This window comes from Phyllobates terribilis, unplaced genomic scaffold (genome assembly GCF_046119375.1).
Source record: "Phyllobates terribilis strain yellow unplaced genomic scaffold, ASM4611937v1 Scaffold_136__1_contigs__length_4911898, whole genome shotgun sequence".
Taxonomy (NCBI): domain Eukaryota; kingdom Metazoa; phylum Chordata; class Amphibia; order Anura; family Dendrobatidae; genus Phyllobates; species Phyllobates terribilis.
The window spans coordinates 2558026-2585566 of NW_027362896.1; the positions used below are offsets into that span (position 1 = coordinate 2558026).

Sequence of the window (27541 nt, forward strand, 5' to 3'; positions counted from 1 at the left end):
GGCCACGCCTCCAAGGTTGGTTTATTATTTTACCTTTATTACAGGTGACATTGGATTCGGGACTAGGTGTAAGCTGAGTTTATGGTGTTTTTTATTTTTATTTTTTTTTTGCAGGGGAGAACATCAGGGACAAGGTGTAGGCGAGTGTAATGTGTTTATTTGAATATATTTTTTTTATTAATTTTAACATTTTTTTTTTACTTTCAGCCCAGGCCCTGGTGGATGAGAGGCTACTGCTCCCATCCAGCGGCGCCTGGGCTTGCTATTTCCTATGGCAGTTGACGTCACTGCATTCTGGGTCTTCTATCCTTGGATTACGATATCGGAGAGAATGAGACACAGGACAGGATGTATGTGTCAACAAGCTCTAACTTTATTTCAAAGCATAGGGTTTATATGCACCCTGGAGGCAGGAAAAGGATTTACCATATATGGTTCGATTATACAATTTAACTATGCAAGCAAAAAAAAAAAAACTAGTTTCTGTTCTCTTATGCCTTGAAACATTTAATTAGGCGTATCTTACTAGGAAGGACACGTCCTCTTCTAGCAAGGACACGTTATTGATACAAGGAAGGAACATTCAGCTGTTGTTGTTTTGACCTAAAGTAACTGTCAGACTTATATAGCATAGATGGGGTCTTTGAACTTGAGGGACCTCATCTTCTGCTATAACATTCCATCCTTTTGTTCCTTCATTTATCAATATGAATCTCTATATTTTCTTTTAGTACAACACTGAATACACATTAGAAAAAGCTTAAAAACCAAATAAACCGCAAGACACATTAGCAAAACCTGAAAAATAGCTTGTACTATACCAGCCAACCACCCACCGATACCTTTAAACCAATTTGCGGGATTTAGAAAGGAAAAGGTGTTTGCCCACCAGGAATCCTGATTCTTGAGGTTGGCCTCATCATAAAGCTTCCTTAATTTTACAACGTCTTCCAACTTATGCTTCAGCGTCAGTACACTAGAATTGTCTATGTAATGGCAGCATGCGAGCCCTATTATCTGGCACATCCCTCCTTGTGCTGCTGTTAAATAATCTAGTACAAGGGTATGTTGGTTCGTGACAATAATCAATTGATTCTGTACTGCAAGAGATCCGTTAACTACTTCTAAAATATCCCAAATCTGATCATCAAGATAGTCCGTAGCTTCTACTAATTTATCCCACATTTGTGTCAACATAGGGTATATAAACAATGCACTGAAAATTTTGTTTACCCCTCCCATTTGAACTATATGGGGTCTCCCACTTGGTCTTTCTTTATTGTCTGCTGATCGCTTATGCAGTGTATGTTTTGGGATAGACAAAGGATCTAGCTGGTCTGGAGTAACAATAAAAGTTGCGGGTGTCAATCTGGCTAACGTACAAGTTCCTGTTACTCCTACTGGGAGCCACTTGAAAGCCTTGTCTCCACATACCCAATACATGGATGAGGGGAGATTCCATAATGCTGAATGTTGCAGTATTAGATGGTGAACTAAATCAACAAACTTAGAAACATTTGACATCATATACCACCCAGGCCCTTGACCTATAGGGGAACAATAGCCAGCATCAGGATTGCCACACGTAGGTGCACCTTTCTGATAAGTTGAGCTTTCGTTACACTGTAGATTGCCAGGTACATTGGCACAGGTATCATTTGTCCCGTTTTTAATCCTTGTTCAGGTATTTTCCCTAGATCAGTAATTTTTGTTTTGTTACGAGGTACCCACTCCCCTCCTTTAAAAGCTAAATACAACCTGGGAATTATTTGACCCGTCAGGTTCCCTTGCCACCACGGAAATTTTGTCCATCCTACTACGGGAATCCCAACAGTGGTATTCCACAGTCTGTGTGGCATTATTGGCCCAAGTATCTGAACAGTTCACCCAAAAGTTTATCTCTTCCCATGAGACTGGGACAGCGAGAAAGGGTATGCTTGTGGACGTCACAGGGGCATGTGTACATATCCAACAATTAGCAATGGCCTGGTTTTGCTCCTTCAGTCCATCGATTAGAGCAAGATGGTGCTTAATGAATCTATTGTCGTCTCCATCTGTGGTGCTCAACCTAGTCCATGCACCTGTGGTTGTGAGTATGCAGGTAAGTATAAACAATGTCATCATTCTTTGTCCGCTGGTTCTCCTAGTATGTTTTTGCAATGGGATGCGTGGATCCAGGTCTCTTTTCCCTCTAGCTTAACGGCTGTATTTGTGGTCAGCAGAACTTGAAAGGGTCCATCAAACCGTGGATCTAGGCTTTTCCTCACGTGTCTTTTTATAACCACCCAGTCTCCAGGTTGCAGCGTATGGCTGCTAGAGTCTTGATCTGGATCTGGAAGAGAACTGAAGACATTATCATGTATTTGCTTAATCTTTTTGTGTAAAGCCCTCACGTAGGAACTTAGCACATGGTTGTTCATTTCTAATGCTTGCGGAAAGAAACACCCTAGGCTGGGTACGTTGCCAAACAATATCTCATATGGAGAGAGTCCAGTCTTTTTATTGGGCGTATATCTTACTGAAAACAGAGCAAGCGGTAAACAATCCGGCAATGGTTTTCCTGTCTCAGCCATGGCTTTCTGAATTTTTAATTTCAAAGTCCCATTCAGTCTTTCCACTTTACCACTACTTTGCGGGTGATATGGGGTGTGGAATGCTTGTTGAATTCCTAGAGCTGACATGACTTCATTCATTATTTCACCTGTGAAGTGTGTACCTCTGTCACTCTCAATTACCTCTGGTACCCCATACCTGCAGACCACCTCCGCAAGCAGTTTCTTTGTGGTTGCCGCAGCCGTGGCTTTGGCAATCGGGAAAGCCTCTGGCCATCCTGAGAACAAATCAATACAGACCAACACATATTCCCATGATCCTGACTTTGGCAACTGAATATAATCAATTTGCAGTCTCTGGAATGGATAGAGGGGCCGGGGGGGGGGGGGGGTGTTTGGGTGGTGTTTTAACTACTCTACCCTGATTATGTGTAGCACATATCATGCACCCTTGTGTCAGGCTTTCTATACAGGTGGAGAATCCTGGTGCCACCCAATGTTTCTGCATCACACTCATCACAGCCGTTTTAGATTGGTGTGTCGGCCCATTTAGTATCTGGGCAGCCGCTGGGTACAGTGCCCTTGGAAGGCATCGTCGTGTCCCTTTCCCCCATACCCCATTTGCTTCATTCAGGCATGCACCTTCCTTTAACCACTTATCAACCTCCTCCTTTTGAGCCTGAGCCTGCATTTGGGATAAGATGTCCTCCGACACAAAGGGGTTTTTAGGGGCACTTAACTGACGTACTGTTGGCCCTTGTTGCGGCTTACAAGCTGCTGTTTTTTGCTGCTGCATCTGCCATCGCGTTTCCTCTACTCACCTGGTCGGTGCGTCTGGTATGTGCTCTTACCTTTATGACAGCTACCTTTTTGGGTGGTTGTAGTGCATCAATTAACTGCTGGACTGCATCAGCATTCTTAATGGGGTGTCCTGCTGCCGTCAGGAAACCTCTTGACTTCCATATGGGACCAAAATCATTCGCTATACCGAATGCGTACCTAGAATCCGTGTAAATGTTAACAATACTACCTTCTGCTAGTTTACAGGCCTCGGTTAGGGCCCTAAGTTCGACCTCTTGAGCCGATTGGTGTGGGAGCATTGGTTCTGCCTTGATTACTGCATTGAGGGAGACAACTGCATATCCAGTATGGAAAGTACCTGAATCGTCCTGATGACGGGATCCATCTACAAAAAATTCAAAATCTGCATTTTCTAATTCATGTTCAAATACAGTAGGTAAACCTGCCGTTTCTTGTGCCATCATTTGAACAGGGGAATTCTCTTAGTGACAGGGAGCAGGATAGACGGGGAATTGAAGGGGGTGGCAATGACATGATGTAAAAAATCAGTGTCAGTGTATGGCCAATCACCTTGCGTAATTACTGAATTGTCGGCCCCCGTATCTACTTGGAAATCGATTTCATGTCCCCCTGCACTATACAACTGGGAGTTGGGGGTAAGGAGATGAGGGGGTTCATGTGCAAGCTACCCTCATCCTATGGGGGCGTTGTTTGGTTGGCTGAAGGACCCGTACTCTAAGCATCTGGATACGGGTTGGTCCTACAGTCCTTTCTAAAATGTCCTGGCTTTTTACATCCGTAACATAGTCTCTGTCCTCCTCCTGCAGTCCGTCCTTTGCCTCTGTTGTTTCTAGGGGTAGTCTCTACTATGTGTACTCTGGCAGCTCTCTTTGCCTGCGCTATGTCATGCTGTGCCCCCTGGGCTATTCTAGCCAAATCCTCTGCTTTCACTGATCTCCAGTCTGGTCTACTTGCTTTTACCTTCTCTGCAATCCCCTTCTTTAGTCCATTCATGAAAGCACTTGCTAATACCCTCTCACTAGTCTTATTTTCGGGAATGAATCCCATTTCTGACCAAGTTCTCTTTAGTGCCCAAAAGTAATCTTTGGGGTCTTCTTCCTTACCTTGAACCCGGTCTTCTAGTGTAACCTGCCTCTCTGCCTGCCTTTCTTTGCATGCCTTTACCAACGCTGCTGCGAATAGGACTCCAGATGCTGCATCATTAGATTCTGCTTCTACGGGTCCGGTCCTATTGGCATACTGTTTTTTTGTCTCATCTATCAACCTATCATAGCGGGCTTCATCTGCCAATTTTCCCTTAATTACCCCCTGTAGATCCAACCTAGTTGCATTGTACGTATTCTGTATAGTTCTTATCATTAAGGCAAAACCCATAGGGGACTGGGACGGATCTGGCAGCTGGGAGATCAACGCCAACTGCTCTGAAGGACTCCATCGTCTATACATTAACATTGTGCGAGCTTCCTGACCTGGAACAACTGCGTCCCCCCCCCCGCTGCTGCTGCTCCCGGTGCTCCTGGCACAACTACCGTCCTCATTGGGAATAGACTAGCTGGGTGGGGTCTCGGTCCTCCACATGCCACACAGATGTCTACTGTCAAGGGGTTCTGCTGTCCACATCTGGGGCAAACCCAGCAGTTAGGTTCCTGGGAATTCTGATACTGGGGTGGGGGTGACGTCGGGAGCGGACAGGGAGGAAAATCTGTCATTCCGGTTTTTGTCAGTCTGTAACATCCGTCTCCTAATTTTTCAATTTTCCTTCAAAATGAGCGCATGCATTCATCCATACATCCACTGTCTTCAGCAGACCCTTATCTTTCAGCCATCCATGATAGGAGTTAAAGAAGGATTTCCATTTCTCTCCATTCATCTCTCCATTTTCATTCATTCCCGCTTTACACAATATTTTGTCAATACCAATCGGTGCCTGTTTCCCTTCTCTGCGTACCACTAAGTCTTTGGCTGTAATGCCTTCTTTGGCATTTTGTTTCCCCATTCTTTTGGTTCTCCTCACATAGAGTAGACTCCTCAGTCACTTAAGACAATGGGCCACAAAGGTTTCTGGATCACACCACTATTAGCCTTCCAGGACTTATACGCCAGCCAGAAAAACAGACCAAAAACACCGATCCCGAGACACACCCACAACACAATCATCGGATCCATACTTTCATTCTTAAGTTTTTCCAAAGGATAGAAGGCAGGACTGACAATTTATCTGAGGGGATTCTACTGGTTCAAAGGGACCTGAGCCAGACAACAATCTGTGAATTAACTGGGAGCCGACCGCTCGGGGGTGAGGGAGTCTCTTCTATGTAGTGATATAATTTAGGTAGAATATAACAGTTATTCTTACCTCAGCGCTGTATATATCACCAACAGAGAGCTTCACTCGTCCCACGTCTCGGACCGGTCGAGCACCCCTGGGTAGATTAACTCAAGGTCCCTGTTTGGGCGCCAGCTGACGTCACTGCATTCTGGGTCTTCTATCCTTGGATTACGATATCGGAGAGAATGAGACACAGGACAGGATGTATGTGTCAACAAGCTCTAACTTTATTTCAAAGCATAGGGTTTATATGCACCCTGGAGGCAGGAAAAGGATTTACCATATATAGTTCGATTATACAATTTAACTATGCAAGCAAAAAAAGAAAACTAGTTTCTGTTCTCTTATGCCTTGAAACATTTAATTAGGCGTATCTTACTAGGAAGGACACGTCATCTTCTAGCAAGGACACGTTATTGATACAAGGAAGGAACATTCAGCTGTTGTTGTTTTGACCTAAAGTAACTGTCAGACTTATATAGCATAGATGGGGTCTTTGAACTTGAGGGGCCTCATCTTCTGCTATAACACAGTAGGCGCCGGCTGATGGTTGTAGCAGTCCCATCAGCTGGCGCCTGTGACCCGCGGTAAGATTTTTACCTCGGGTCACTATCACAGCTGTAGGATCATGCTGACATCTGTCAGCATGATCCCACAGTGCTCTGACCGCTATTAGCGCTGATCAGAGCCTGTGTTTCCTGCGCTGTCATGCAGATGACAGTGCAGGTAACCAGGTATGTTCGGCTCCCCCATTAAAATGAATGGAGTCTGTGTTCGGGTTCGGGTACTGTTCTAGTACCCGAACTTTTAATAAACTGTTCGGCTCATTTAGCCGAACCCGAACAGTCACTAGCTCGCTCACTACTAGTTATATGTAATAATGAGAAATGACACAGGGAATAAGTATTTAACTCACATACTGAAGTTTATTTAATACTTCACACAAAAGCCTGTGTTGGCGATGACCGCTTCCAGATGCCTCCTGTATGGAGAAACTAGTCACATGCATTGCTCAGATGTTATTTTGGCCCATTATTCCACACTAACACTGTTAAAATCCTGAAGGTCCCGTGGGGCATCTTCATCATCCTGGTAGATGGCAGAAAATTGGCCCTGAATGCCCTAAAGTCGCTGTAATTCTAATCCCCAGTGAGCCAATGGGATTGTAATATATGCTATTAACTGTTGTTGACCCAATAAAGTCTTATTGGAGTGTGGTCCCCTACTCTGCATTGTCGGAGTAGTGTTATACCCACGGGAAAGGAATACGGCAATCCAGGGCCGGCGTCCGCGGGCAGGTGCCGGGGCCCTGGACCATCAGGGGGGCCCACTCGTTATCGGTGCCTGGGCCGCTTTTCCGGCATCTGTGCAGGGCTGCCAGTGCAGTTCAAGCCCTGCTCTGCTATATGCAGCAGCACTGTGCGGTCAGTGTGGTGCTGCTCCACCAATCAGGCCCAGTGCTGTCACTTTCCAGACATGGCCGCGCGCTGTGCGGCTGTGTCTGGTAGTAATGACACGCAGGGGCGACACTGCACCTTTAATTGCACTTGTGTGTCGCACCTGCCACATCATTACTACCAGATACAGCCGCACAGCGCGCGGCCATGTCTGGAAAGTGACAGCACTGGGCCTGATTGGTGGAGCAGCAGCACACTGACCGCACACTGCTGCTGCATGTAGCAGAGCAGGGCTTGAACAGCACTGGCGGCCCTGCACAGATGCCGGGGAAGCAGCCCAGGCCCAGACGGCGAGTGGGCCCCCCTGATGGTCCAGTGCCATGTGACACGCCTGAGGCCCTGCACTGCCACATGACTGAGGAGCTGGACGGGACACAGGCCAGTGGGCAGGTGAGCGAGGCTTCCCCAATCCCCATATAAAAAAATATTTCTTATGTGTGTGTACATGTATGATGTGAATGTCTGTGTATGTATATTTATATCTGTTTTATATGTTTTTAAGAATGTGTTCAAATATGTATGTGTGTGTATCTGTGCGTGTCTGCTTATTGTGTGCATATATCTGTGTACCATGTTCATGTGTGTATGTGTGTGCATGCCTGCGTACCGTGTGCATGTGCATGTCTGTGCACTGTGTGTGCGTGTCTGCGTATTGTGTGTGTGCGTGTCTGCGTATTGTGTGTGCGTGTGTCTGCGTATTGTGTGTGCGTGTGTCTGCGTATTGTGTGTTTGCGTGTGTGTCTGCGCATTGTGTGCGTGTGTCTGCGTATTGTGTGTGTCTGCGTATTGTATGCGAGTGTGTCTGCGAATTGTGTGTGTGCGCGCGCGTGTCTGCGTGTCAGCGTACTGTGTGTGTGTGCGCGTGCATGTCTGCATATGCGAAGAATGAGGTGGCAGGCTGGGCCCTGTGTTGTATACCTATATTTCTCCGCCGTATCTGTGCATCATGAATCGTGGTATGTGCTAAAGGGGCCCACTGAGACTCTTTCGCCCGGGGCCCACAAAAACCTGGAGCCGGCCCTGCGGCAATAAATAGGATGAGCTCTGCCTCTGTGATCTTTCTAACACTGCTGCATAGACAGTGCATGCACACTCCACTCTGCTACATACGCACATTTACATACACACGCACAGTTCTGCTACATTCGCACATTTACATACACACACAGCTCTGCTAAATACGCACATTTACATACACACACAGCTCTGCTACATATGCATATTTATATACACACAGCTCTGATTTACATAGACACAATACGTACGTACAATTTGTCAATAACATATATAGTTTCCCCTCGAGTTATTTTTGATGGTCAACAAAATACGATTTTCCAATAATTCATTTCTCACACTCTAGGTATGATAATGGCTTCTCTCTGTGTGGGAGATCTTTAAAAGGGGTTGTCTACTACTTGGACATCCTCTTCTCATTCCTCATGTTTAGTCCTGTTAAAATAAAAACAATTATACAAACCTCACATGCCTGTGCCTTTCTAGCGGTGTCAGCACTTGCGTGTCCGGGGGGACGTTGTTATACGTCATGTAAGCCCTGAGCCCACTCAGCCCTGGAGTCACTATCCCCACCTTTGGACACATTGAACAATAAGAGGAAGTCAGAAAGCAGCTGTAGCCCTGGCTTCCTGTTGATGTTCAATACGTCCGAAGACAGGGACAGTGAAGCTGGCACTGATTGGACACAGGGCTCGTGTGATGTAACAACCTCACATGAGCCCCAGGAACACGAGTGCAGACACGGCTGGAACGGCGACGGCACAAAGGGTGAGTATGAATGTTTTTATTTTAATGAGGCCAAACATGAGGAATGACAAGTGGTCGCCCAAATAGTGGACAACCCCATTAGGAAGATACATGTTTCAGTTAAAACTTTTCAAACATTCTGAACATGAAAAAGGCTTCTCCCCTGTGTGACTTCTCTGATGTTTATTAAAGTGATTGTCCGGTACTTTTTTAAGTTGCCCAATGTATTCAGCATGTGGGCATAAGTATCTCTGTAAATACCTTGTGTTGCAGATAATGCCTGTGAGCGGCGCTATCATTGGCTGCTCACAGGCATCACGTGAACCTCAACTGCAGCCGGCACTGACATCCGCTGACGTCACGGCTACAGCCGAGGGTCTCTCTTCCGCATTCCATCGGTGGCTGCTGGATTGTGGGCAGGGTTATTCCCCAGCGTCACACCCGGCATCAAACGTGCGCTCTCCCTCTCCCCATTCATTGGGAAAGCACGCTGTGGATGCTGGATGTGACGCGGGAATAACCCCGCCCACAACCCAGAAGCCACCGCGGGGACCCCAGCGCTGAGTCACGCCTCACTTGTTGTGACGTCAGTGCGGGGTCACGTGAGGCCTGTGAGCGGCCACCGATAGCGCCGCTAACAGGCATTTTTCAGCAACACAAGGTATTTACAAATATACTTATGCCCACATGCTGAATACATTGGGCAATTTAAAAAAAGTACCGGACAACTTCTTTAAGAGTTGATTTACCTGTAAAACATTTCCCACATTAAGAACATGAAAAAGGCTTCTCCCCTTTGTGAATTCTCTGGTGCTAAATCAAATCTGATTTCTTGTTAAAACCTTTTCCACATTCTCAACAGGAAAAAGGCCTCTCTTCTGTGTGGGTTCTCTGGTGGCGATCCAGATTCGCTTTCCGGTTAAAACATTTTCCACATTGTGAACAGGAAAAAGGTTTCTCTCCTGTGTGGGTTCTCTGGTGGCAATCAAGATGCGCCTTCCAGTTAAAACATTTCCCACATTCTGAACATGAAAAAGGCTTCTCCCCTGTGTGAATTTTCTGGTGCTTAACAAAATATGATTTCTGGTTAAAACATTTCCCACATTCTAAACATGAAAAAGGCTTCTCCCCTGTGTGGGTTCTCTGGTGCTTAACCAAATCTGACTTCTGGTTAAAACATTTCCCACATTCTAAACATGAATAAGGCTTCACCCCTGTGTGGGTTCTCTGGTGCTTAACCAAATCTGACTTCTGGTTAAAACATTTCCCACATTCTAAACATGAATAAGGCTTCACCCCTGTGTGGGTTCTCTGGTGCTTAACCAAATCTGACTTCTGGTTAAAACATTTCCCACATTCTAAACATGAATAAGGCTTCACCCCTGTGTGGGTTCTCTGGTGGTTATCAAGATGTGTTTTCTGGATAAAACATTTCCCACATTCTGAACATAAAAAAGGCTTCTCCCCTGTGTGAGTTTTCTGGTGCTTAACCAAATCTGACTTCTGGTTAAAACATTTCCCACATTCTGAACATGAAAAAGGCTTCTCCCCTGTGTGATTCCTTTGGTGCGTAACCAAATCTGACTTCTGGTTATAACATTTCTCACATTCTAAACATGAAAAAGGCTTCTCCCCTGTGTGGGTTCTCTGGTGCTTAACAAAATATGATTTCTGGTTAAAACATTTCCCACATTCTGAACATGAAAAAGGCTTCTCCCCTGTGTGGGTTCTCTGGTGGTTATCAAGATGAACTTTCTGGATAAAACATTTCCCACATTCTGAACATGAAAAAGGCTTCTCCCCTGTGTGAGTTTTCTGGTGCTTAACCAAATCTGATTTCTGGTTAAAACATTTCCCACATTCTGAACATGAAAAAGGCTTCTCTCCTGTGTGAGTTCTCTGGTGCTTAAGAAAAACTGATTTCTGGTTAAAACATTTCCCACACTTGGAACAAGAAAATCCGTTCTCCGCTGTGTGATTTTTTTGATGTTTAAAAAAAGACTTTTCGAGTGGAAAACAATCTCCAAATTCTGAACGTGAACATGCCTTCTTTGCTTTAGGAGCAGTTTGTTTTTTAATGCTTATTATATGACTTTGATTTTCCTTAGTGGTCGGTAATGAATTAGAAGACAGGACGTGTTTCAAAGGATTAGATGACTGATCTTTGTTGTGAAGGGATGATGGTATATCTGGAGTAATGGCATTCACTTCAATCGTATCCTGTGGGATCTCAAGGTCATCTGATTTTAAAATTGAAGATGTCAGCTGTCCCTTTGATCTCCTGGTACAGTCATCTGCCAAGATTAAAACCAATTTTAACATTTCTACTTAAACGGTCAGTAAAAATGGCAAGTTAAGTAAAAAAAATAATTATTCACCAAGACAATGACAGTTCACAGTCTAATAGAAAACCTCATAGCATGAAGCAGTAGACCATGGTGTTCAACTGTTTGTTCATTCTTCCTCCCAAATATGAAATAAAAAGTCACCAATGTTATGTAGGCGAAAATAATATCAATAAAAACGTTTACTCATCTCAACAAAAAACAAGTCCCCACTCAGGTCCATCATCTGTCAGTGGAAAAACAGAGGTTTCCACATTATTAGTGGCTCAAAGGCTCTGGAAAAGTAACATGGCTTCCATAAACCAATCCAGCAATATCCGCTCTCCCAAAGTCAGATCCCCCCCCCCCCCACTTCTGAGCCTTGCAGTGCGCCCAAACCACATTTAGCATCCATGTATTTGACATTACTATAGTGAGAGGAACCCACTTAACTTATGGTGTGTGTCTCATGGAGCATAATCTGGGCACTATGTGTTGGGTAAAAAATGGTATATTTGCAATTTTCACACTTCAACATCGTCTGCGTGCTAATTTGTGGAAAGTGACTGTGGAGTCAAAATAGTAACTACTCTCATAGATTAATTCACTGAGGGTTATAATTTCCATAATGTAGTCAGTTTATGGGGATTTCTATTGCTCTGATTTTCTGCCATTTTGTCATATTAGGGCTTATGTAAATGGTGTGTCCCATCTCCTCTGGGATCTGCTCCTGTGACGTCTGCTTCTGTCACCAGGCGGCGAGGGTAATGGAGGAGACGTTAGAACCAGAAGTTCTGGGCGGCACAGGCTCTGTCCAGCCACTAAGATTAGGGTGTCTGGGACCTGTGGTACCATCAAGTCTGGCAGTATGGGTGTGTGTGCTGTCCAGCTGGAGTAATCTGCTCCCTGCTTCAGCCAACTGGAAAGCACCGGACCCTACTAAAGCTGGAAGCATATTGCCGGAAGCTGCCAGATACAGCCTTGTTCTCCTCTGGTTTAGTCCTCTGTGCTCAGCTCCCGGCTTGTGTATTTGTTTCTGTTGTGACCCCGGCCTGTTTAATGACTACTCCTGTGTCTTCTGATTTTGTATGTTCTCTGCCCTCCTGGTTCTGACCCGGCTACCTGACTATTTTTCTTGCCATCTCACTCCACAGAACAGCAGGTAACACCATGGCCCAAGCCTAGGGGGTCTCTGTGTCCAGATCCATGTAGAGGGGTTAAAGGGTGATGAGTAAGAGAATCCCTGGGATCTGGAAAATGGAGTAGATAGCGCCAAGCCTGTTCATGTGACCATCTTTTTAGATGCCAGGTGACCATGAACAGTGCCTCGAATACATTGTGTCCACAAACTATTCCAGCAAAATCCGCATTCAAATAGCTAAGTGGTACTCCTTCCCTTCTTAACCTGCCATGTGATCAGACAGTAGTGTACAACTGTATATAGGGTATTATTAAATAAATAAATAGAATGGTGGCTCTAATGGGTATGCCCTATGCCTTCTGCAAGAAAGGCCAACTACCACAGTTGTCTGAGAATTTCCAATGTTAAAAATAAGTGAACTTGCTCTGGTACGTAGGGTATGACAAAAAGTAATAACAATGAGGATATTAAAAAATTACCAAACTTATTAAATAGGTAAGTTACAAAAAGTTTAAAATAATTATTCTATTTTAAAAGGTGACTGGGAAGCTTAAAAACGGTGGAAGGAGGAAGGTTAATAAAAGTAGGGACCATGGAGATTAGTCCTGGATAAGGTGAAATACAAGCTTCCTGGAAGGTCTGTGGATGATCACGTCAGAGGGTCCCCCCTATGGAAAAAGGAGGGGATTGGCTTAATGACAGATTTTAGAGGTTACCTTCATGGATCATTAGGATAGAAAATGACCTGATTGGATGTATAAAGGGTTGGGTAGGTCTGGTCAGGTGTGGGTTATCCAGATTCAGGTAAACTGTAGAGAAACAAGAGTCGGTTTGTGCTTCAAATGCGAGAGATCCTAGTTACCTAGGGGAGGTTCATGTACCTGTAGTGGTTGATTGTAGTTGGAAGATTTTGATGCAGAGAAGGGGACGACTTCCAATTGTATAGGGTGAAGGCGATAACCTGTATTGAGTGACAAAGAGAGCAGGGAAAAATGATTAGTAGGAAATGGCAGTAATTTGAGGAGCGAAGTCACTCCCTTCTCTGCATCAAAATCTTCCAACTACAATCCTTATAATCCATGAAGGTAACCTCTAAAATCTGCCATTAAGCCAATCCCCTCCTTTTTCCATAGGGGGGACCCTTCGACGTGGTCATCCACAGACCTTCCAGGAAGCTCGTATTGCACCTTAACCAGGACTAATCTCCAGTGTCCCTACTCCTATTAACCTTCCTCCTTCCACCGTTTTTAACCGGTTCCCGACCGCCCACTGTAGATAAACGTCGGCGCTTGCTGGGCTCTGTGCAGCGCCGACGTTTAAAAACGGTGGGTGGTCTCGCAGTGCTCAGGACCCCCAGCGTCCTGCAAGCACTGCGATTCCGGTGCAGAGCGTTAGATCTGACAGGGAACATCATCGGGACCTGATTAGATCAGGTCCCAGTGATGTTAACCCTTTGCTGTCTTCTATATGCTGCGATCTATAGTGATCGCGGCATATAGGAGATAGCAGGAGGAGAGGGGGTCGTCTTACTTACCTCCGAAGACCTCCGTTTCTGTCACGGGTGTGTCGCCACGAAGATCGTCACGATTACACAGCCTGACTTCTCGCAGCTGACTTTTTGGTGCTTTGTGTTTTTCGGCAGTGAGGGAGTTAATTCTCTCTCTCTCTGTGCTAGACGAGGTCCAGCCTCGCCAACTGCAATCAATGCTGCTGTAGTGAGACTCCTTCAAATGCCTGCTGGTCTGTTAGGGAAGTGTCGGTGAAAGCATTTCATGCAGACTAACAGAGCGGATTTTTGGAGTTTCAGAGATAAGTGTATTTGGAGTGTTTTTTCCCTTCCTCGCTTTATCATTTATCTCCTTTCCCGTTGGTGTTCCCTCTGTTGTAGTGGTGTAGTTTTTGTATGCAAGGTGGTTTTGGTTTTTCCCTTGTACTGTCTCGTTCGTCTAAGTACTGTGTGTGGGCATATTATTACTTGTCCCCTTTTGTTGTGATCGGGGTCCTTCTCAGGACTAGATTACTTAGGTGCAGGGATCCTCAGGAGGTAGGGGTTACGCTGGCGGCCTGGACCTCTGTACCTTTAACAGTACCTCCAGGTTGAGGGATTAGTCAGGGCCCCAGGTTAGGGTCAGCTTAGGCCCCCTACCTCCAGTATACAGAGACAGCGTGACATTTTCACCGACCACTTAGTTTTTCTCCAGCTACCATGGATCCAGTAGCCGGTCTAGCTCGGCAGTTGCAGAGTTTGTCCATGGAGCTGGCGGACGTTAGGTCCAAGGTTTTGTATCCTCAGGAACAAGCCGGACCAGAACCTAAAGTAGCTCTCCCTGACAGGTTCACTGGGGGACTGGACAAGTTTTTTGTTTTCCGGGAGGCATGCAAGTTGTACTTTCGGCTGCGGCCTCGGTCATCGGGGAGTGAAGAACAAAGGGTGGGAATTGTCATCTCGCTCCTACAAGGGGACCCACAATCTTGGGCGTTCTCTCTTCCCCCGGGCTCCCCGGCTCTCCAGTCAGTGGATAGGTTTTTCGCTGCTCTGGTGTCACGGGTGTGTCGCCACGAAGATCGTCACGATTACACAGCCTGACTTCTCGCAGCTGACTTTTTGATGCTTGGTGTTTTCGGCAGTGAGGGAGTTAATTCTCTCTCTCTCTGTGCTAGACTAGGTCCAGCCTCGCCCAGCTGCAATCAATGTTGCTGTAATGAGACTCCTTCATATGCCTGCTGGTCTGTTTGGGAAGTGTCGGTGAAAGCATTTCACACAGACTTACAGAGCGGATCGTTGTATTTGGAGTTTCTGAGATAAGTGTATTTGGAGTGTTTTTTCCCTTCCTCGCTTTATCATTTATCTCCTTTCCCGTTGGTGTTCCCTCTGTTGTAGTTGTGTAGTTTTTGTATGCAAGGTGGTTTTGGTTTTTCCCTTGTACTGTCTCGTTCGTCTAAGTACTGTGTGTGGGCATATTATTACTTGTCCTCTTTTGTTGTGATCGGGGTCCTTCTCAGGACTAGATTACTTAGGTGCAGGGATCCTCAGGAGGTAGGGGTTACGCTGGCGGCCTGGACCTCTGTACCTTTAACAGTACCTCCAGGTTGAGGGATTAGTCAGGGCCCCAGCTTAGGGTCAGCTTAGGCTCCCTACCTCCAGTATACAGAGACAGCGTGACATCTGGGACTCGTATATGATGACCCAGATCGGAGCTCCCTTGCTGAGTCTAAGTTACGTAGGATCCAGCAGGGAGATCGTCCGGCGGAGGAATTCTGTTCGGAGTTCCGTAGGTGGGCCACGGACACCCAGTGGAATGACCCGGCTCTTAGGAGCCAGTTTTGTCAAGGTTTATCCGACAAATTACAGGATGTGTTGGCACAGTATGACTCTCCCGCGTCACTGGAAGCCGCTATGGCCCTTGCTATTCGCGTTGACAGACGGCTTCGGGAGAGGTGCGGGATAACTCTACCCCCTGTGATGACTCCACCTCCTACAAGGTCCCCTCATATGGTGGTTCCCCTGGTCAGTCCAGAGGAGCCTATGCAATTAGGAGGGACATCATTTCGGAGGAGGGGACCGGTGGTGCGCCATAAGACAGGAAGGTGTTTCTTCTGCGGGAGAAAGGGACATTTTATTGGGGGGTGTCCATCCCGTCCCTTGCAGAGTGAAGAGTCGTCGGAAAACTGTTGATCCCAGGTTGTGTGGTGGACGGCAATCTGGGAGTAGGTATTTCGTCCCTAGGTTCGTCTCAGTTTCTCGTACCGGCGGAGGTGGTGGTGGGTACGAGAACTGAGAGGATATCTGTTCTTCTGGATAGTGGGGCCGGGGCTAATCTGGTTGATGCTCGGTTTGCCCGGGTTCAAGGTATGCGATTGAGTGAGTTGGCTAAACCCATCCCCATATTCTCGATCGATGCCAAGCCTCTCGGTCAGGGAAGTTTTTTGCAAGCTGTGCATGACGTAAAACTTCAAGTGGGGGCGATACATAAAGAACTGTTGTCTTGCTACGTGTTGGAGGGTCTTCCCACTCCTATAGTGTTGGGCCTTCCTTGGTTAACTAAGCATAACCCGGTTATTAATTGGCAAACCAGAGAGATAAGCCAATGGAGTAAATTCTGTAATAAAAACTGCATGAACACGGTCATCGGTGCGGTTACTCCTTGGGTCTTACCTCCATTTCTGGCGGACTTTGAGGATGTATTCTCGGAGAAAGGGTGTCAGGAACTACTTCCTCATCGCGAGTATGACTGTTCTGTAAAACTGCTCCCTGAGGCCAAGTTACCTAAAGCTAGGTTGTATAACCTTTCTGGTCCTGAGAGGCAGGCCATGAAGGATTATATTTCAGAAAGTCTGGCTAAGGGGCATATTAGACCTTCATCTTCACCGGTGGCTGCGGGGTTCTTCTTTGTTAAGAAGAAAGATGGAGGCCTACGCCCTTGCCTGGATTTCCGTGAACTTAATCGGATTACGGTCCGAGATCCGTATCCGCTCCCACTTATTCCCGATCTCTTTAATCAGATCGTGGGCGCCAAATGGTTCTCTAAGTTGGATCTCAGGGGGGCGTACAATCTGATTAGGATGAAGGAGGGGGATGAGTGGAAGACGGCGTTTAACACTCCGGAGGGGCATTATGAGAACCTTGTCATGCCATTCGGTCTGACTAATGCCCCGGCGGTGTTCCAACACTTTGTTAATGACATTTTTCGCCGCCTGGTGGGACAGTTTGTTGTCATATATCTGGATGATATCTTAATTTACTCGCCGGATCTGGTGTCTCATCAGGAGCACGTTAGGCAGGTGTTACAGATCTTGCGGGATAATAAACTGTATGCCAAATGGGAAAAGTGTGTGTTCGCCGTACAGGAACTCCAGTTTTTAGGCTTCCTGGTTTCAGCGTCCGGTTTTCGTATGGACCCTGGGAAAGTGCGGGCAGTTCTTGAGTGGGATCGGCCAGAGAATCTTAAGGCACTACAACGTTTCCTGGGGTTTGCTAATTATTACCGGAAGTTCATTCGTAATTTCTCGTCCATGGTTAAGCCTCTCACAGACATGACTAAAAAGGGGACGGATTTTTCTAGGTGGTCTGACAAGGCTTGTCAAGCATTCTCCTCCTTGAAAAAATGTTTTGCCTCGGCACCCATACTCATTCAACCTGATGCGTCACAGCCATTCATTGTAGAGGTAGACGCTTCCGAGGTAGGGGTGGGAGCAGTATTGTCACAAGGTTCGTCCCCTGGTAAGTGGCATCCGTGCGCCTTTTTCTCTAAAAAATTGTCGTCCGCTGAGAGGAATTACGATGTCGGCAATAGGGAACTCTTGGCCATTAAGTTAGCTTTTGAGGAGTGGCGCCATTTTTTGGAGGGGGCAGTCCATCCGGTCACCGTCATCACCGATCACAAGAACCTGCTATATCTGGAGTCCGCGAAACGTCTGAATCCCAGACAAGCTAGGTGGTCATTGTTTTTTACCAGGTTTAATTTTGTCGTTGCATATCGTCCTGGGTCAAAAAATGTAAAGGCGGATGCCTTATCTCGTAGTTTCCCTGGGGCCGGGAATACGGACGACCCGATTCCTATCCTTCAGGAGGGGGTGGTGGTTTCGGCAGTATGCTCTGAGCTGGAGGAGGAGGTATTGGAGGCTCAGGGGGACGCCCCTGTTGGACCTCCGGGGAGACTGTTTGTTCCAGATCAGTTGCGACAAAAGGTGATCGAGGCACACCATAACTCAGTTTTTGCAGGACACCCGGGGAGTAGAACAACTGTGGATCTCCTCTCGCGTCGGTTTTGGTGGCCTAACTTACATAAGGAGGTGGTAACTTTTGTCGCGTCCTGTGGGGTTTGTGCGCGCTCTAAGACCTCACATACCCGTCCGTCTGGGGCCCTCTTACCTTTGAAGATCCCGGAGCGTCCTTGGACTCATCTGTCTATAGACTTTATTACGGACCTCCCTCCGTCTTCGGGTAAAACGGTCATACTCGTTGTAGTGGACAGGTTCAGCAAGATGGCACATTTTATCGCTCTTCCGGCTCTCCCTAATGCTAAAACTCTTGCGCAGGTGTTCATTGGGGAGATTGTGAGGCTTCACGGGGTACCCTCCGAGGTGGTGTCTGATCGGGGGTCTCAGTTTGTGTCCAAGTTCTGGAAGGCGTTTTGTGCACGGCGGGGGATGCATTTGTCGTTCTCATCGACTTTTCATCCTCAGACCAATGGTCAGACGGAACGTATGAACCAGAGCTTGGAGACATATCTCCGGTGTTTTGTGTCAGAGAACCAGGAGGACTGGGCTTCTTTCTTACCTCTGGCAGAGTTTGCTCTTAATAATAGGCGGAGCGAGTCCACTGGTAAGTCCCCGTTTTTTGGGGCATATGGTTTTCACCCCCAGTTTTGTACTTTCAGTAGGGGGGGCTCTTCGGGGGTTCCTGAGGAGGAACGATTTTCCTCATCACTCGCTTCAGTATGGAGAGGGGTGCTGAAGAATCTGAATACTATGGGGAACCGATACAAACGTATGGCTGATAGGAGGAGAGTGTCTGGTCCGGACCTAAGTGTGAACGATCGGGTATGGTTGTCTACCAGGAATATAAAACTTAAGGTTCCCTCCTGGAAACTGGGTCCCAGGTTCATCGGCCGTACAGAATCAGTTCTATTATTAATCCGGTGGCATTCCGTCTTGACCTCCCCCCTACGTTTAAAATTCACAACGTGTTCCACAGATCGTTGCTTAAGAGGTATGTGGCGCCGGTGGTACCGTCACCTTTACCTCCCCCTCCAGTGGTGGTCAAGGGTAACTTGGAGTTCCAGGTATCGATGGTCATCGATTCACGCTTTAATCGCCGGTCCCTTCAGTACCTGGTTCATTGGAAAGGGTATGGTCCTGAGGAGAGGATGTGGGTTCCTGCGTCGGATATTAACGCAGACCGATTAGTTCGGGCCTTCCACACGACTCAGCCGGATAAACCTGGCCCTGAGGGTCCGGAGGCCCCTCGTAGAAGGGGGGGTACTGTCACGGGTGTGTCGCCACGAAGATCGTCACGATTACACAGCCTGACTTCTCGCAGCTGACTTTTTTGTGCTTTGTGTTTTTCGGCAGTGAGGGAGTTAATTCTCTCTCTCTGTGCTAGACGAGGTCCAGCCTCGCCCAGCTGCAATCAATGCTGCTGTAGTGAGACTCCTTCAAATGCCTGCTGGTCTGTTAGGGAAGTGTCGGTGAAAGCATTTCATGCAGACTAACAGAGCGGATCGTGGTATTTGGAGTTTCAGAGATAAGTGTATTTGGAGTGTTTTTTCCCTTCCTCGCTTTATCATTTATCTCCTTTCCCGTTGGTGTTCCCTCTGTTGTAGTTGTGTAGTTTTTGTATGCAAGGTGGTTTTGGTTTTTCCCTTGTACTGTCTCGTTCGTCTAAGTACTGTGTGTGGGCATATCATTACTTGTCCCCTTTTGTTGTGATCGGGGTCCTTCTCAGGACTAGATTACTTAGGTGCAGGGATCCTCAGGAGGTAGGGGTTACGCTGGCGGCCTGGACCTCTGTACCTTTAACAGTACCTCCAGGTTGAGGGATTAGTCAGGGCCCCAGCTTAGGGTCAGCTTAGGCCCCCTACCTCCAGTATACAGAGACAGCGTGACAGTTTCGTTTGAGGACTTGGGGTTGCTATGGCAGCTGGAGGTCACATGACCGCCTCCAGCTCTGCTATATATGGTGTCCTTCCTGTCTGGCTTCAGCCTGTATGTAGCTGATGCTAGACAGGAGACTGACTGAAACAGTCAGTGAAGATCTCATGTAATGTAATATATGTCTATTACATTACATGAGATCAGTGATCAGAAAAATAAAAATTAATGTCCCATACAGGGACTAAGTAAAAATGTAAAAAAAAGTAAAAAAAAAGTTTTTAAACTATTAAAAAAAAAAATCACAAAATAAATAAAAATAAATAAATAAAATATTAAACCAATAAATCCGTATATTATTACAAAACCAAAAAAAGTACACATATTTGGTATCGCCACGTCCGAAACAACCCGAGCTATAAAACTGTCACACTAATTAACTCCTTCTGTGCACACCGTAATAAAAATAAATAAAAAACGGAGCAAAAAAAATATGCTTTTTCATCATATCGCCAAACAAAGTGGAAAAAAATGCGATCAAAAAGCAGAATAGAAATAAAAATGGTACCACTGAAAACTTCATCTTGTTCCGCAAAAAAAAGCCGCCATACAGCTCCATCAGCCGAAAAATAAAAAAGTTATAGCGCTCAGAATAAAGCAATGCAAAAAAAATATTTTTTTTTCTATAAAATTGTTTTATTGTGTAAAAGCGCCAAAACATAAAAAAAATACAGTAAGTGTAGTATCGCTGTAAACGTACTGACCCGAAGAATAACGCTGCCTGATCACTTTTACCACACGCAGAACCGCATAAAAAAAACTCAAAAAACAATTCCTGAAGTGTTTGTTTTTGTTAACTTTACCTCCCAAAAAACGGAATAGAAAGCGATCAAAAAATGTCACGTACCCAAAAATGGTTCCAATAAAAATGTCAACTCGTCCCGCAAAAAACAAGCCGTCACATGACTCTATCGGCCGAAATATGGAAAAATTATAGCTCTCAAAATATGGTGATGCAAAAACTAGATTTTGCAAAAAAAGCGTATTTTAGTGTGTGACAGCTGTCAGTCATAAAAACCCGATATAAATCTGGTATCTCTGTAATCGCACCGACCCGAAGAATAAAGTAATCTAATCAGTTATATCACACTAGGAACGGCATAAAAAATAAATAAAACAAATATTATTCACCTGCTACTGATTTGTTTATTATGTCTCCCAAAGATCCCAGTAAGGCTCTGCTCACATTTATCCTGTGCTCTGCGCTGAGCACTTACACCAGAGTTTCCGTGTAAATCTCTGAAATACGTGATTCAGCCAGAACCCATGATGGAAGATTCCCTGTAATGAGGCAGATATAGGCCACTGTGGACGCCGTCTAGCCTGGGATCCCACGGTGTCATTTGTTTTAGGCGTGCATAAAAGTGCGGTTGGCCACAGTTTTGTGCACTTCTGAAAAAAAGGACACCACTAAACAGAGGCCAGACGGAGTCCAGAGTAACTCTGCTGCCTCATTATAGTGAATGGATCCTGCAGGGGTTTCATCTGAATTACATCACTTGGAAATTTAGATGGAAACCCCGATGTAAGTGCTCAGCCTAGAGCGCCGGATAAATGTTATGTAAAATGTTCCCAATAAAAGCTTCAACTCAGTCCTCAAAAAAATCAAGTCCCCACTCAGGTCCGTCATCTGTTAAAAATATAAGGGACTTCCAAGTTACTGGTAACAGAAAGGCTCTGGAAAAGCTAAATGGCCCTTGCCCCCCAAAAGAAATTCAGAAAACTTTGTGCTCCCAAATCCAAATGCCTATTCTACAATAATTTGTTCTCCAATTGTCAAATAGCGCTCCTTCCCCCTCAAATCTCACCGTATGGCTAAGTGGTACGATACAGCCACATATGGGGTATTGACACTTTTAGAAGAAATTGTGTGACACATTTCGGCACCATTTTTACCCATTGCCCTGTGTGAAAATGTAAAATTTGAGGGTAAAACATTTTTTTGTGGTAAAAATATAATTATGCTTTTTTCACTGCCCAATGGTATAAATTTAAAAATTAAAAAATGCTCACTACTTCCCTAGATGAATTCCTTGAGAGGTGTAGTTTACAAAATGGGGTCACTTGTGGGGGTTTCTGCTGTTTTGGCATGTCAGCGACTCTTCAAATGTGACATGGTGTCTGCTGCCTATCCCAGCCAACATAGCGCTTCTTTCTCTTCCGAACCCTGCCGTACACCAAAGCAGTGGTTTTCCCCCACATATGGGGTATCGGCGTACTCAGGAGAAATTGTACAACAAATTTCATGGTGCAATTTATCCTGTTACCCTTATGATAATCCAAAATTAGGGAATGGAAAACATTTTTTGAGGGAAAAATGTGAAAATTTTATTTTTACGGCTCAATATTATAAACTTCTGTGAAGCAGCTGGGGGTGCAAGGTGCTCACCACACATCTAGATAAGTTCCCTAAGGGGTCTAGTTTCCAAAATGGTGGCACTTGTGGGGGGTTTCCACTGTTTAGGCACATTAGGGGCTCCCCAAATGTGACATGGCGTCCGCTAATTATTCAAACAAATTTTACATTCAAAAAGTCAAATGGCGCTCCTTCCCTTTCAAACCCTGCCATGTGCCCAAACAGTAATTTGCCTCCACATATGGGGTATCAGCGTGTTCAGGAGAAATTGCATAACAAATTTCATGGTGCAATTTATCCTATTACCCTTATGATAATGCAAAATTAAGGGATGAAAAACGGTTTTGTGGGAAAAATGGGAAAATTTTATTTTTACAGCTCAATATTATAAACTTCTGTGAAGCACCTTGGGGTTCAAGGTGCTCACCACACATCTAGATAAGTTCCCTAAGGGGTCTAGTTTCCAAAATGGTGTCACTTGTGGGGGGTTTCCACTGTTTAGGCACATCAGGAGCTCTCCAAACGCAACATAGCGTCTGCTAATTATTCAGACAAATTTTACATTCAAAAAGTCTAATGGCGCTCCTTCCCTTCCGAACCCTGCCGTGCGCCCAAACAGTGGTTTTCCCTCACATATGGGGTATCGGCACGCTCAAGAGAAATTGCAAAAAAAAACTTGGGGTCCATTTTTTCATGTTACCCCTGTGAAAATAAAAAAATTGGGTCTAAAGTAACATTTTTGTGAAAAAAGTTAAATGTTAATTTTTTTCTTCCACATTCCAAAATTTCCTGTGAAGCACCTGAAGGGTTAATAAAGTTTTTGAATGTGGTTTTGAGCACCTTGAGGGTGCAGTTTTTAGAATGGTGTCACTTTTGGGTATTTTCTGTCATAAAGACCCCTCAAAGTGACTTCAAATATGATGTGGTCCCTAAAAAAATGTTTTTGTAAATTTTGTTGGAAAACTGAGAAATCGCTGGTCAACTTTTAACCCTTATAGCTCCCTAACAAAAAAAAATTTTGGTTCCAAAATTGTGCTGATGTAAAGTAGACATGTGGGAAATGTTATTTATTAACTATTTTGTGTGACATATCTCTCTGATTTAAGGGCATGAAAATTCAAAGTTTGACAATTGCAAAATTTTCAAAATTTTTGCCAAATTTCTGATTTTTTCACAAATAAACACAAGTTATATCGAAGAAATTTTACCACTATCATGAAGTACAATATGTCACAAAAAAACAATCTCAGAATCAGGGGAATACGTTGAAGCGTTCCAGAGTAATTACTTCATAAACTGGCAGTGGTCAGAATTGAAAAAATTGGCCCGGTCACGAAGGCAAAAACAGGCTCTGGCGCGAAGTGGTTAAGCTTCCCAGTCACCTTTTAAAATAGAATAATAATTTTTAACTTTTTGTAACTTACGTATTAAATATTGGTCATTTTTTAATATCCTCATATATAGGGTATTGTCAGACTCAAGAAAAGTTGGAAAATAATTTGTAAGGTCCATTTGTTTCCTATCATCCTTTGTGAAGAATTCCAAAGTTATCACCACATAAAGTGACACACGTCAGATTTGAAAATGGGGCCTCATCAGGAACACATAACTGGCTGCGGGAAGGGGTTAAATCAGAGGATTTTGGGCACTAACTACTGTAGAGAAAAACTGTGAGTATAGACAATAACACATCTACTGAAATGATCAAACTCAACAGTCTCCATCAGAGAAAAAGGAGTAACTAGTGGTGAAACCTCTCTGGGGTAATTAGAGTATGGGGCTCGGTGGCTCCAGACAATCTAAACTATCGTAAGGGACAATATTTTCTATCAGATGAGTTTCAAGAAGAAATATTAGACATTTAAAGAGAACTTTTATAATAGTGCAGAGCTGAGGTGTCTTAAATTTAGACCTTGGGCATTTGGAAGAGGTAATGGGGACCTTTTTTTAAAAATACTACCAGGGAGTTACAGAGTCACATAAGTGAGGCCGGCCAATCCCACCACAATCAAACTATCATACAGAATGAACTTGTAAAATAAAGAAAAAGACATAGAATTAAATTTTTTTACATCCCTAACGTTCGTATGAGGGGAGAGCTCCAACACTAAACTGGAGTTACACTCATTTATGATGGACCATTGGAGCTACTACGAGTCCTGACCAGGAGAGTAGAGAAAGTATTAGCACCCCCATTTCAGGAGAGATTGTGCAGTAATCTGAATTCTTTGGGATCTAAAACATAATGGAATTTATGACGTGGAGTGAATCCATGAAACCAGGGCTCGAGCCAACACATCTCCTGCAGGCGGGAATAAATGTATATTACAGCCATCAGCCACGCACAGCTTAGAGATATATCATGGCACAGGAGTAATGTTTTCTGTATAGTTTATCACAATCCTATTTGAAGTTAGTTGGTTTTAAAAGAAATAGAAAACTCAGGATAAAGGGAAACTCTGCTGTTATTGTACAGAAATTCACACTTGGCCCTCACTGCACATTTAATGTTGTAGATCATAAAAGTGAAGTTTGGCCAGAAAGACTGGACCTGGTCTTGTAGGGACCATATGAGGACATTCAGCAGCACAGAAGGAAGAGAAGGTAGATTCATCCAATAAGATATCAGGGTTCTAGGAAGCCAACAGCATCATTACCCTCCGCTTTCTCTTACAGGCCCATCATAATATTTTTCTGCAAGTTATTTTCTAACTTATATATGTATATATGCGCTGGTTTGAGTGAAAAAAAGGAATTGACTAGAAGTTTATAGAATATAAAAATATAATTTATTTAGATAATGGTAAAAGTGCTGATTAAAATACTGGATACTATCGTAAAACTAGAGTAGAGGGGTGCTTCTCTGTTCACGTTCGTTATGGGCGGCACGGTGGCTCATTGGTTAGCACTGCAGCTTTGCAGCGCTGGGGTCCTAGGTTCAAATCCCACCAAGGACAACATCTGCAAGGAGTTTGTATGTTCTCCCTGTGTTTGCGTGGGTTTCCTCCGGGTTCTCCGGTTTCCTCCCACACTCCAAAGACATACTGATAGGGAATTTAGATTGTGAGCCCCGATGGGGACAGCGATGATAATGTATGTAAAGCGCTGCGGGATATGTTAGCGCTATATAAAAATAAAGATTATTATTATTAGGCCTTTGTTTATGGGAGTGTGTGGAAAGACTGAAGGTTCCTATAAGGGAATTCAAGATAATGGAGAGTTAGTGAATTGGAGAGAGCTGTGAGTATTAATCAGATACACAGTTGGGCAGGAGGTACCTGGTAACTCTTGTTGCCGATCTGGATTTGCTTGATGAAGGTATATATGGAAAGTGGTTTTTCTTGTTATTCCAATGGGATTACTAAAAAGAGATGCAGTTAATGGATATTTAAGGTAATTGCTTACTATATGTAATGCACACGCCCGGACTGACTGGCGTGTGCGTGTTTAGTGGTTCCACTGTGCCATGAACAGGAGAGTGCCTGGAGGGGCGTAACTAAGTATCTGCCCGATCCGACCAAGGTCGCACGACGGCATACGACGCCAGTGCACCAGGGAGGAACCGAGCAGAGAGACCAGGGTCTACTCCAGGTCAGACTCCGGACACGGCTGTTGACCCACACCGGGGAATACAGGAACAAGCAGGCTGGGTAGGGTCCAGTACAGACTGGGAGGCAAAATTCAGAGCCGCAGATGCGGTCAACAAACAGAGTAAAGCGAAACCGCAGGTGCGGTAGACAAGGCTGAGCAGAGCGAAACCGCATACGCGGTAGACAAGGCTGAGCAGAGCGAAACTGCAGACGCGGTGGACAGGGCTGAGCAGAGCGAAACCGCAGACGCGGTGGACAGGGCTGAGCAGAGCGAAACCGCAGACGCGGTGGACAGGGCTGAGCAAAGCGAAACCACAGACGCGGTGGACAGGGCTGAGCAAAGCAAAACTGCAGACGCGGTGGACAGGGCTCTGTTCACACGGAACAGACTGGAAGGGAAAGGCAGAACCAGATACCCACAGGGTACTTGCAGAGAAGTAGCGAGTGGACCACAAACTCACAAACGGAAGTACAGTGACAACGAACAGGAGTAGGTACGAGTTCAGACTCTGCAGGAAAAGGAAAGGTACGGACATAGAGAAAAACAGGAGACAGGGTAGAAGAGTATTCAGACAAGAACAGACACAGTAGCAAGATACAGGAGCGGGTCTAGGTATGCAGCCCCTAGAAGGCGGGAAGAACAGGCTAGGAGCGTGTTCAGACAGGTCTGGAAATACAGCCTCCAGGAAAGGCAGGCAAGCAAACACAGAAAGGGACCTGGCACGTTCAGAGTGAAAGAGCACACTGAATGAAACACAATGCTCAGGCAGGGTTTCTTGGGAGGAGCTGGGTTAAATACCAGGTGACAGACAGCAATAGGCTGAGGACGCATCAGGGGTGTGTCTGCAGCAGGTACAAGAAACAGGAAGTGATCGGGCGCCGCCCTTAAGCTGCAGAAGCAGGGGCAAGCAGACAGCATGGAGGGAAGCCAGGCTAGCAGACTGGACTGAAGATCAAGTGCGCGCTCTTGCACAGTGGGAGATGGACCACTATGCAAGGACGCCGCCAGGTATGTTACACTATAGACTGCCGGATGTAAAAGCAGTGGAGAGAGAAAGGTTTAATTCTTAGTTACCTGGTGACCTAATTGGTCCAGACGATCCAATGTGAAAGTTAGTACAGGCTTACTACTTGTAATGGAAACCTGTGTATAGCAATCAGGAAATTACCGAATTAGATAAAGGGTGGGCAGCGTTATAGGTTGGATTATAAGGGCCTCCTGTGATACAGTGATGATGAGCTTGTGGGTTAATAGTAACTTACTTCCTGTGTTTGGGGAGGGGGTATCAATGGGCTCCACGGCCACTTGTACCGTCTGCTGCAACCAGGGTTCGTAGTCAAGATGGTCTGGTCAGTAGTTACAGGCGTTGATTATACTCTGCTGAGCAGCTGTACTGAATTGCTGATGCAGTATTCAGTGAACCTGTGAGAGACAGGGGGGATCCGTGAGGTACCGTGCTGCTTTAAGGTGCCTTAGGGCAAGTACTGCGCGTGGTATAGTGTCAGGACACTCACCGTGGATTTAGAGGTACGTGGTGTCTGCGCAGCTAGGTATG

General features: G+C 45.4%; 1 protein-coding gene and 1 long non-coding RNA gene across 2 annotated transcripts in view; both read right to left on the minus strand.

The window, feature by feature from the left end:
- Positions 1-7461: 7461 nt before the first annotated feature.
- LOC141204977 (uncharacterized) overlaps positions 7462-27541 on the minus strand; it is a 48902-nt gene continuing 28822 nt past the window's right edge. Inside the window, exon 9 of the mRNA XM_073664019.1 lies at positions 7462-11215. Within this exon, the coding sequence (XP_073520120.1) occupies positions 9777-11215 (1439 nt within the window). The 3' untranslated portion in view covers positions 7462-9776. The remainder of the gene's footprint in view (positions 11216-27541) is intronic.
- Positions 25680-27394, minus strand: LOC141204999 (uncharacterized). Its single transcript, XR_012275786.1, has 3 exons — positions 27249-27394; positions 27061-27129; positions 25680-25756 (listed from the first exon to the last, which is right to left on the minus strand). It is a non-coding gene; the product is annotated as an uncharacterized lncRNA (long non-coding RNA).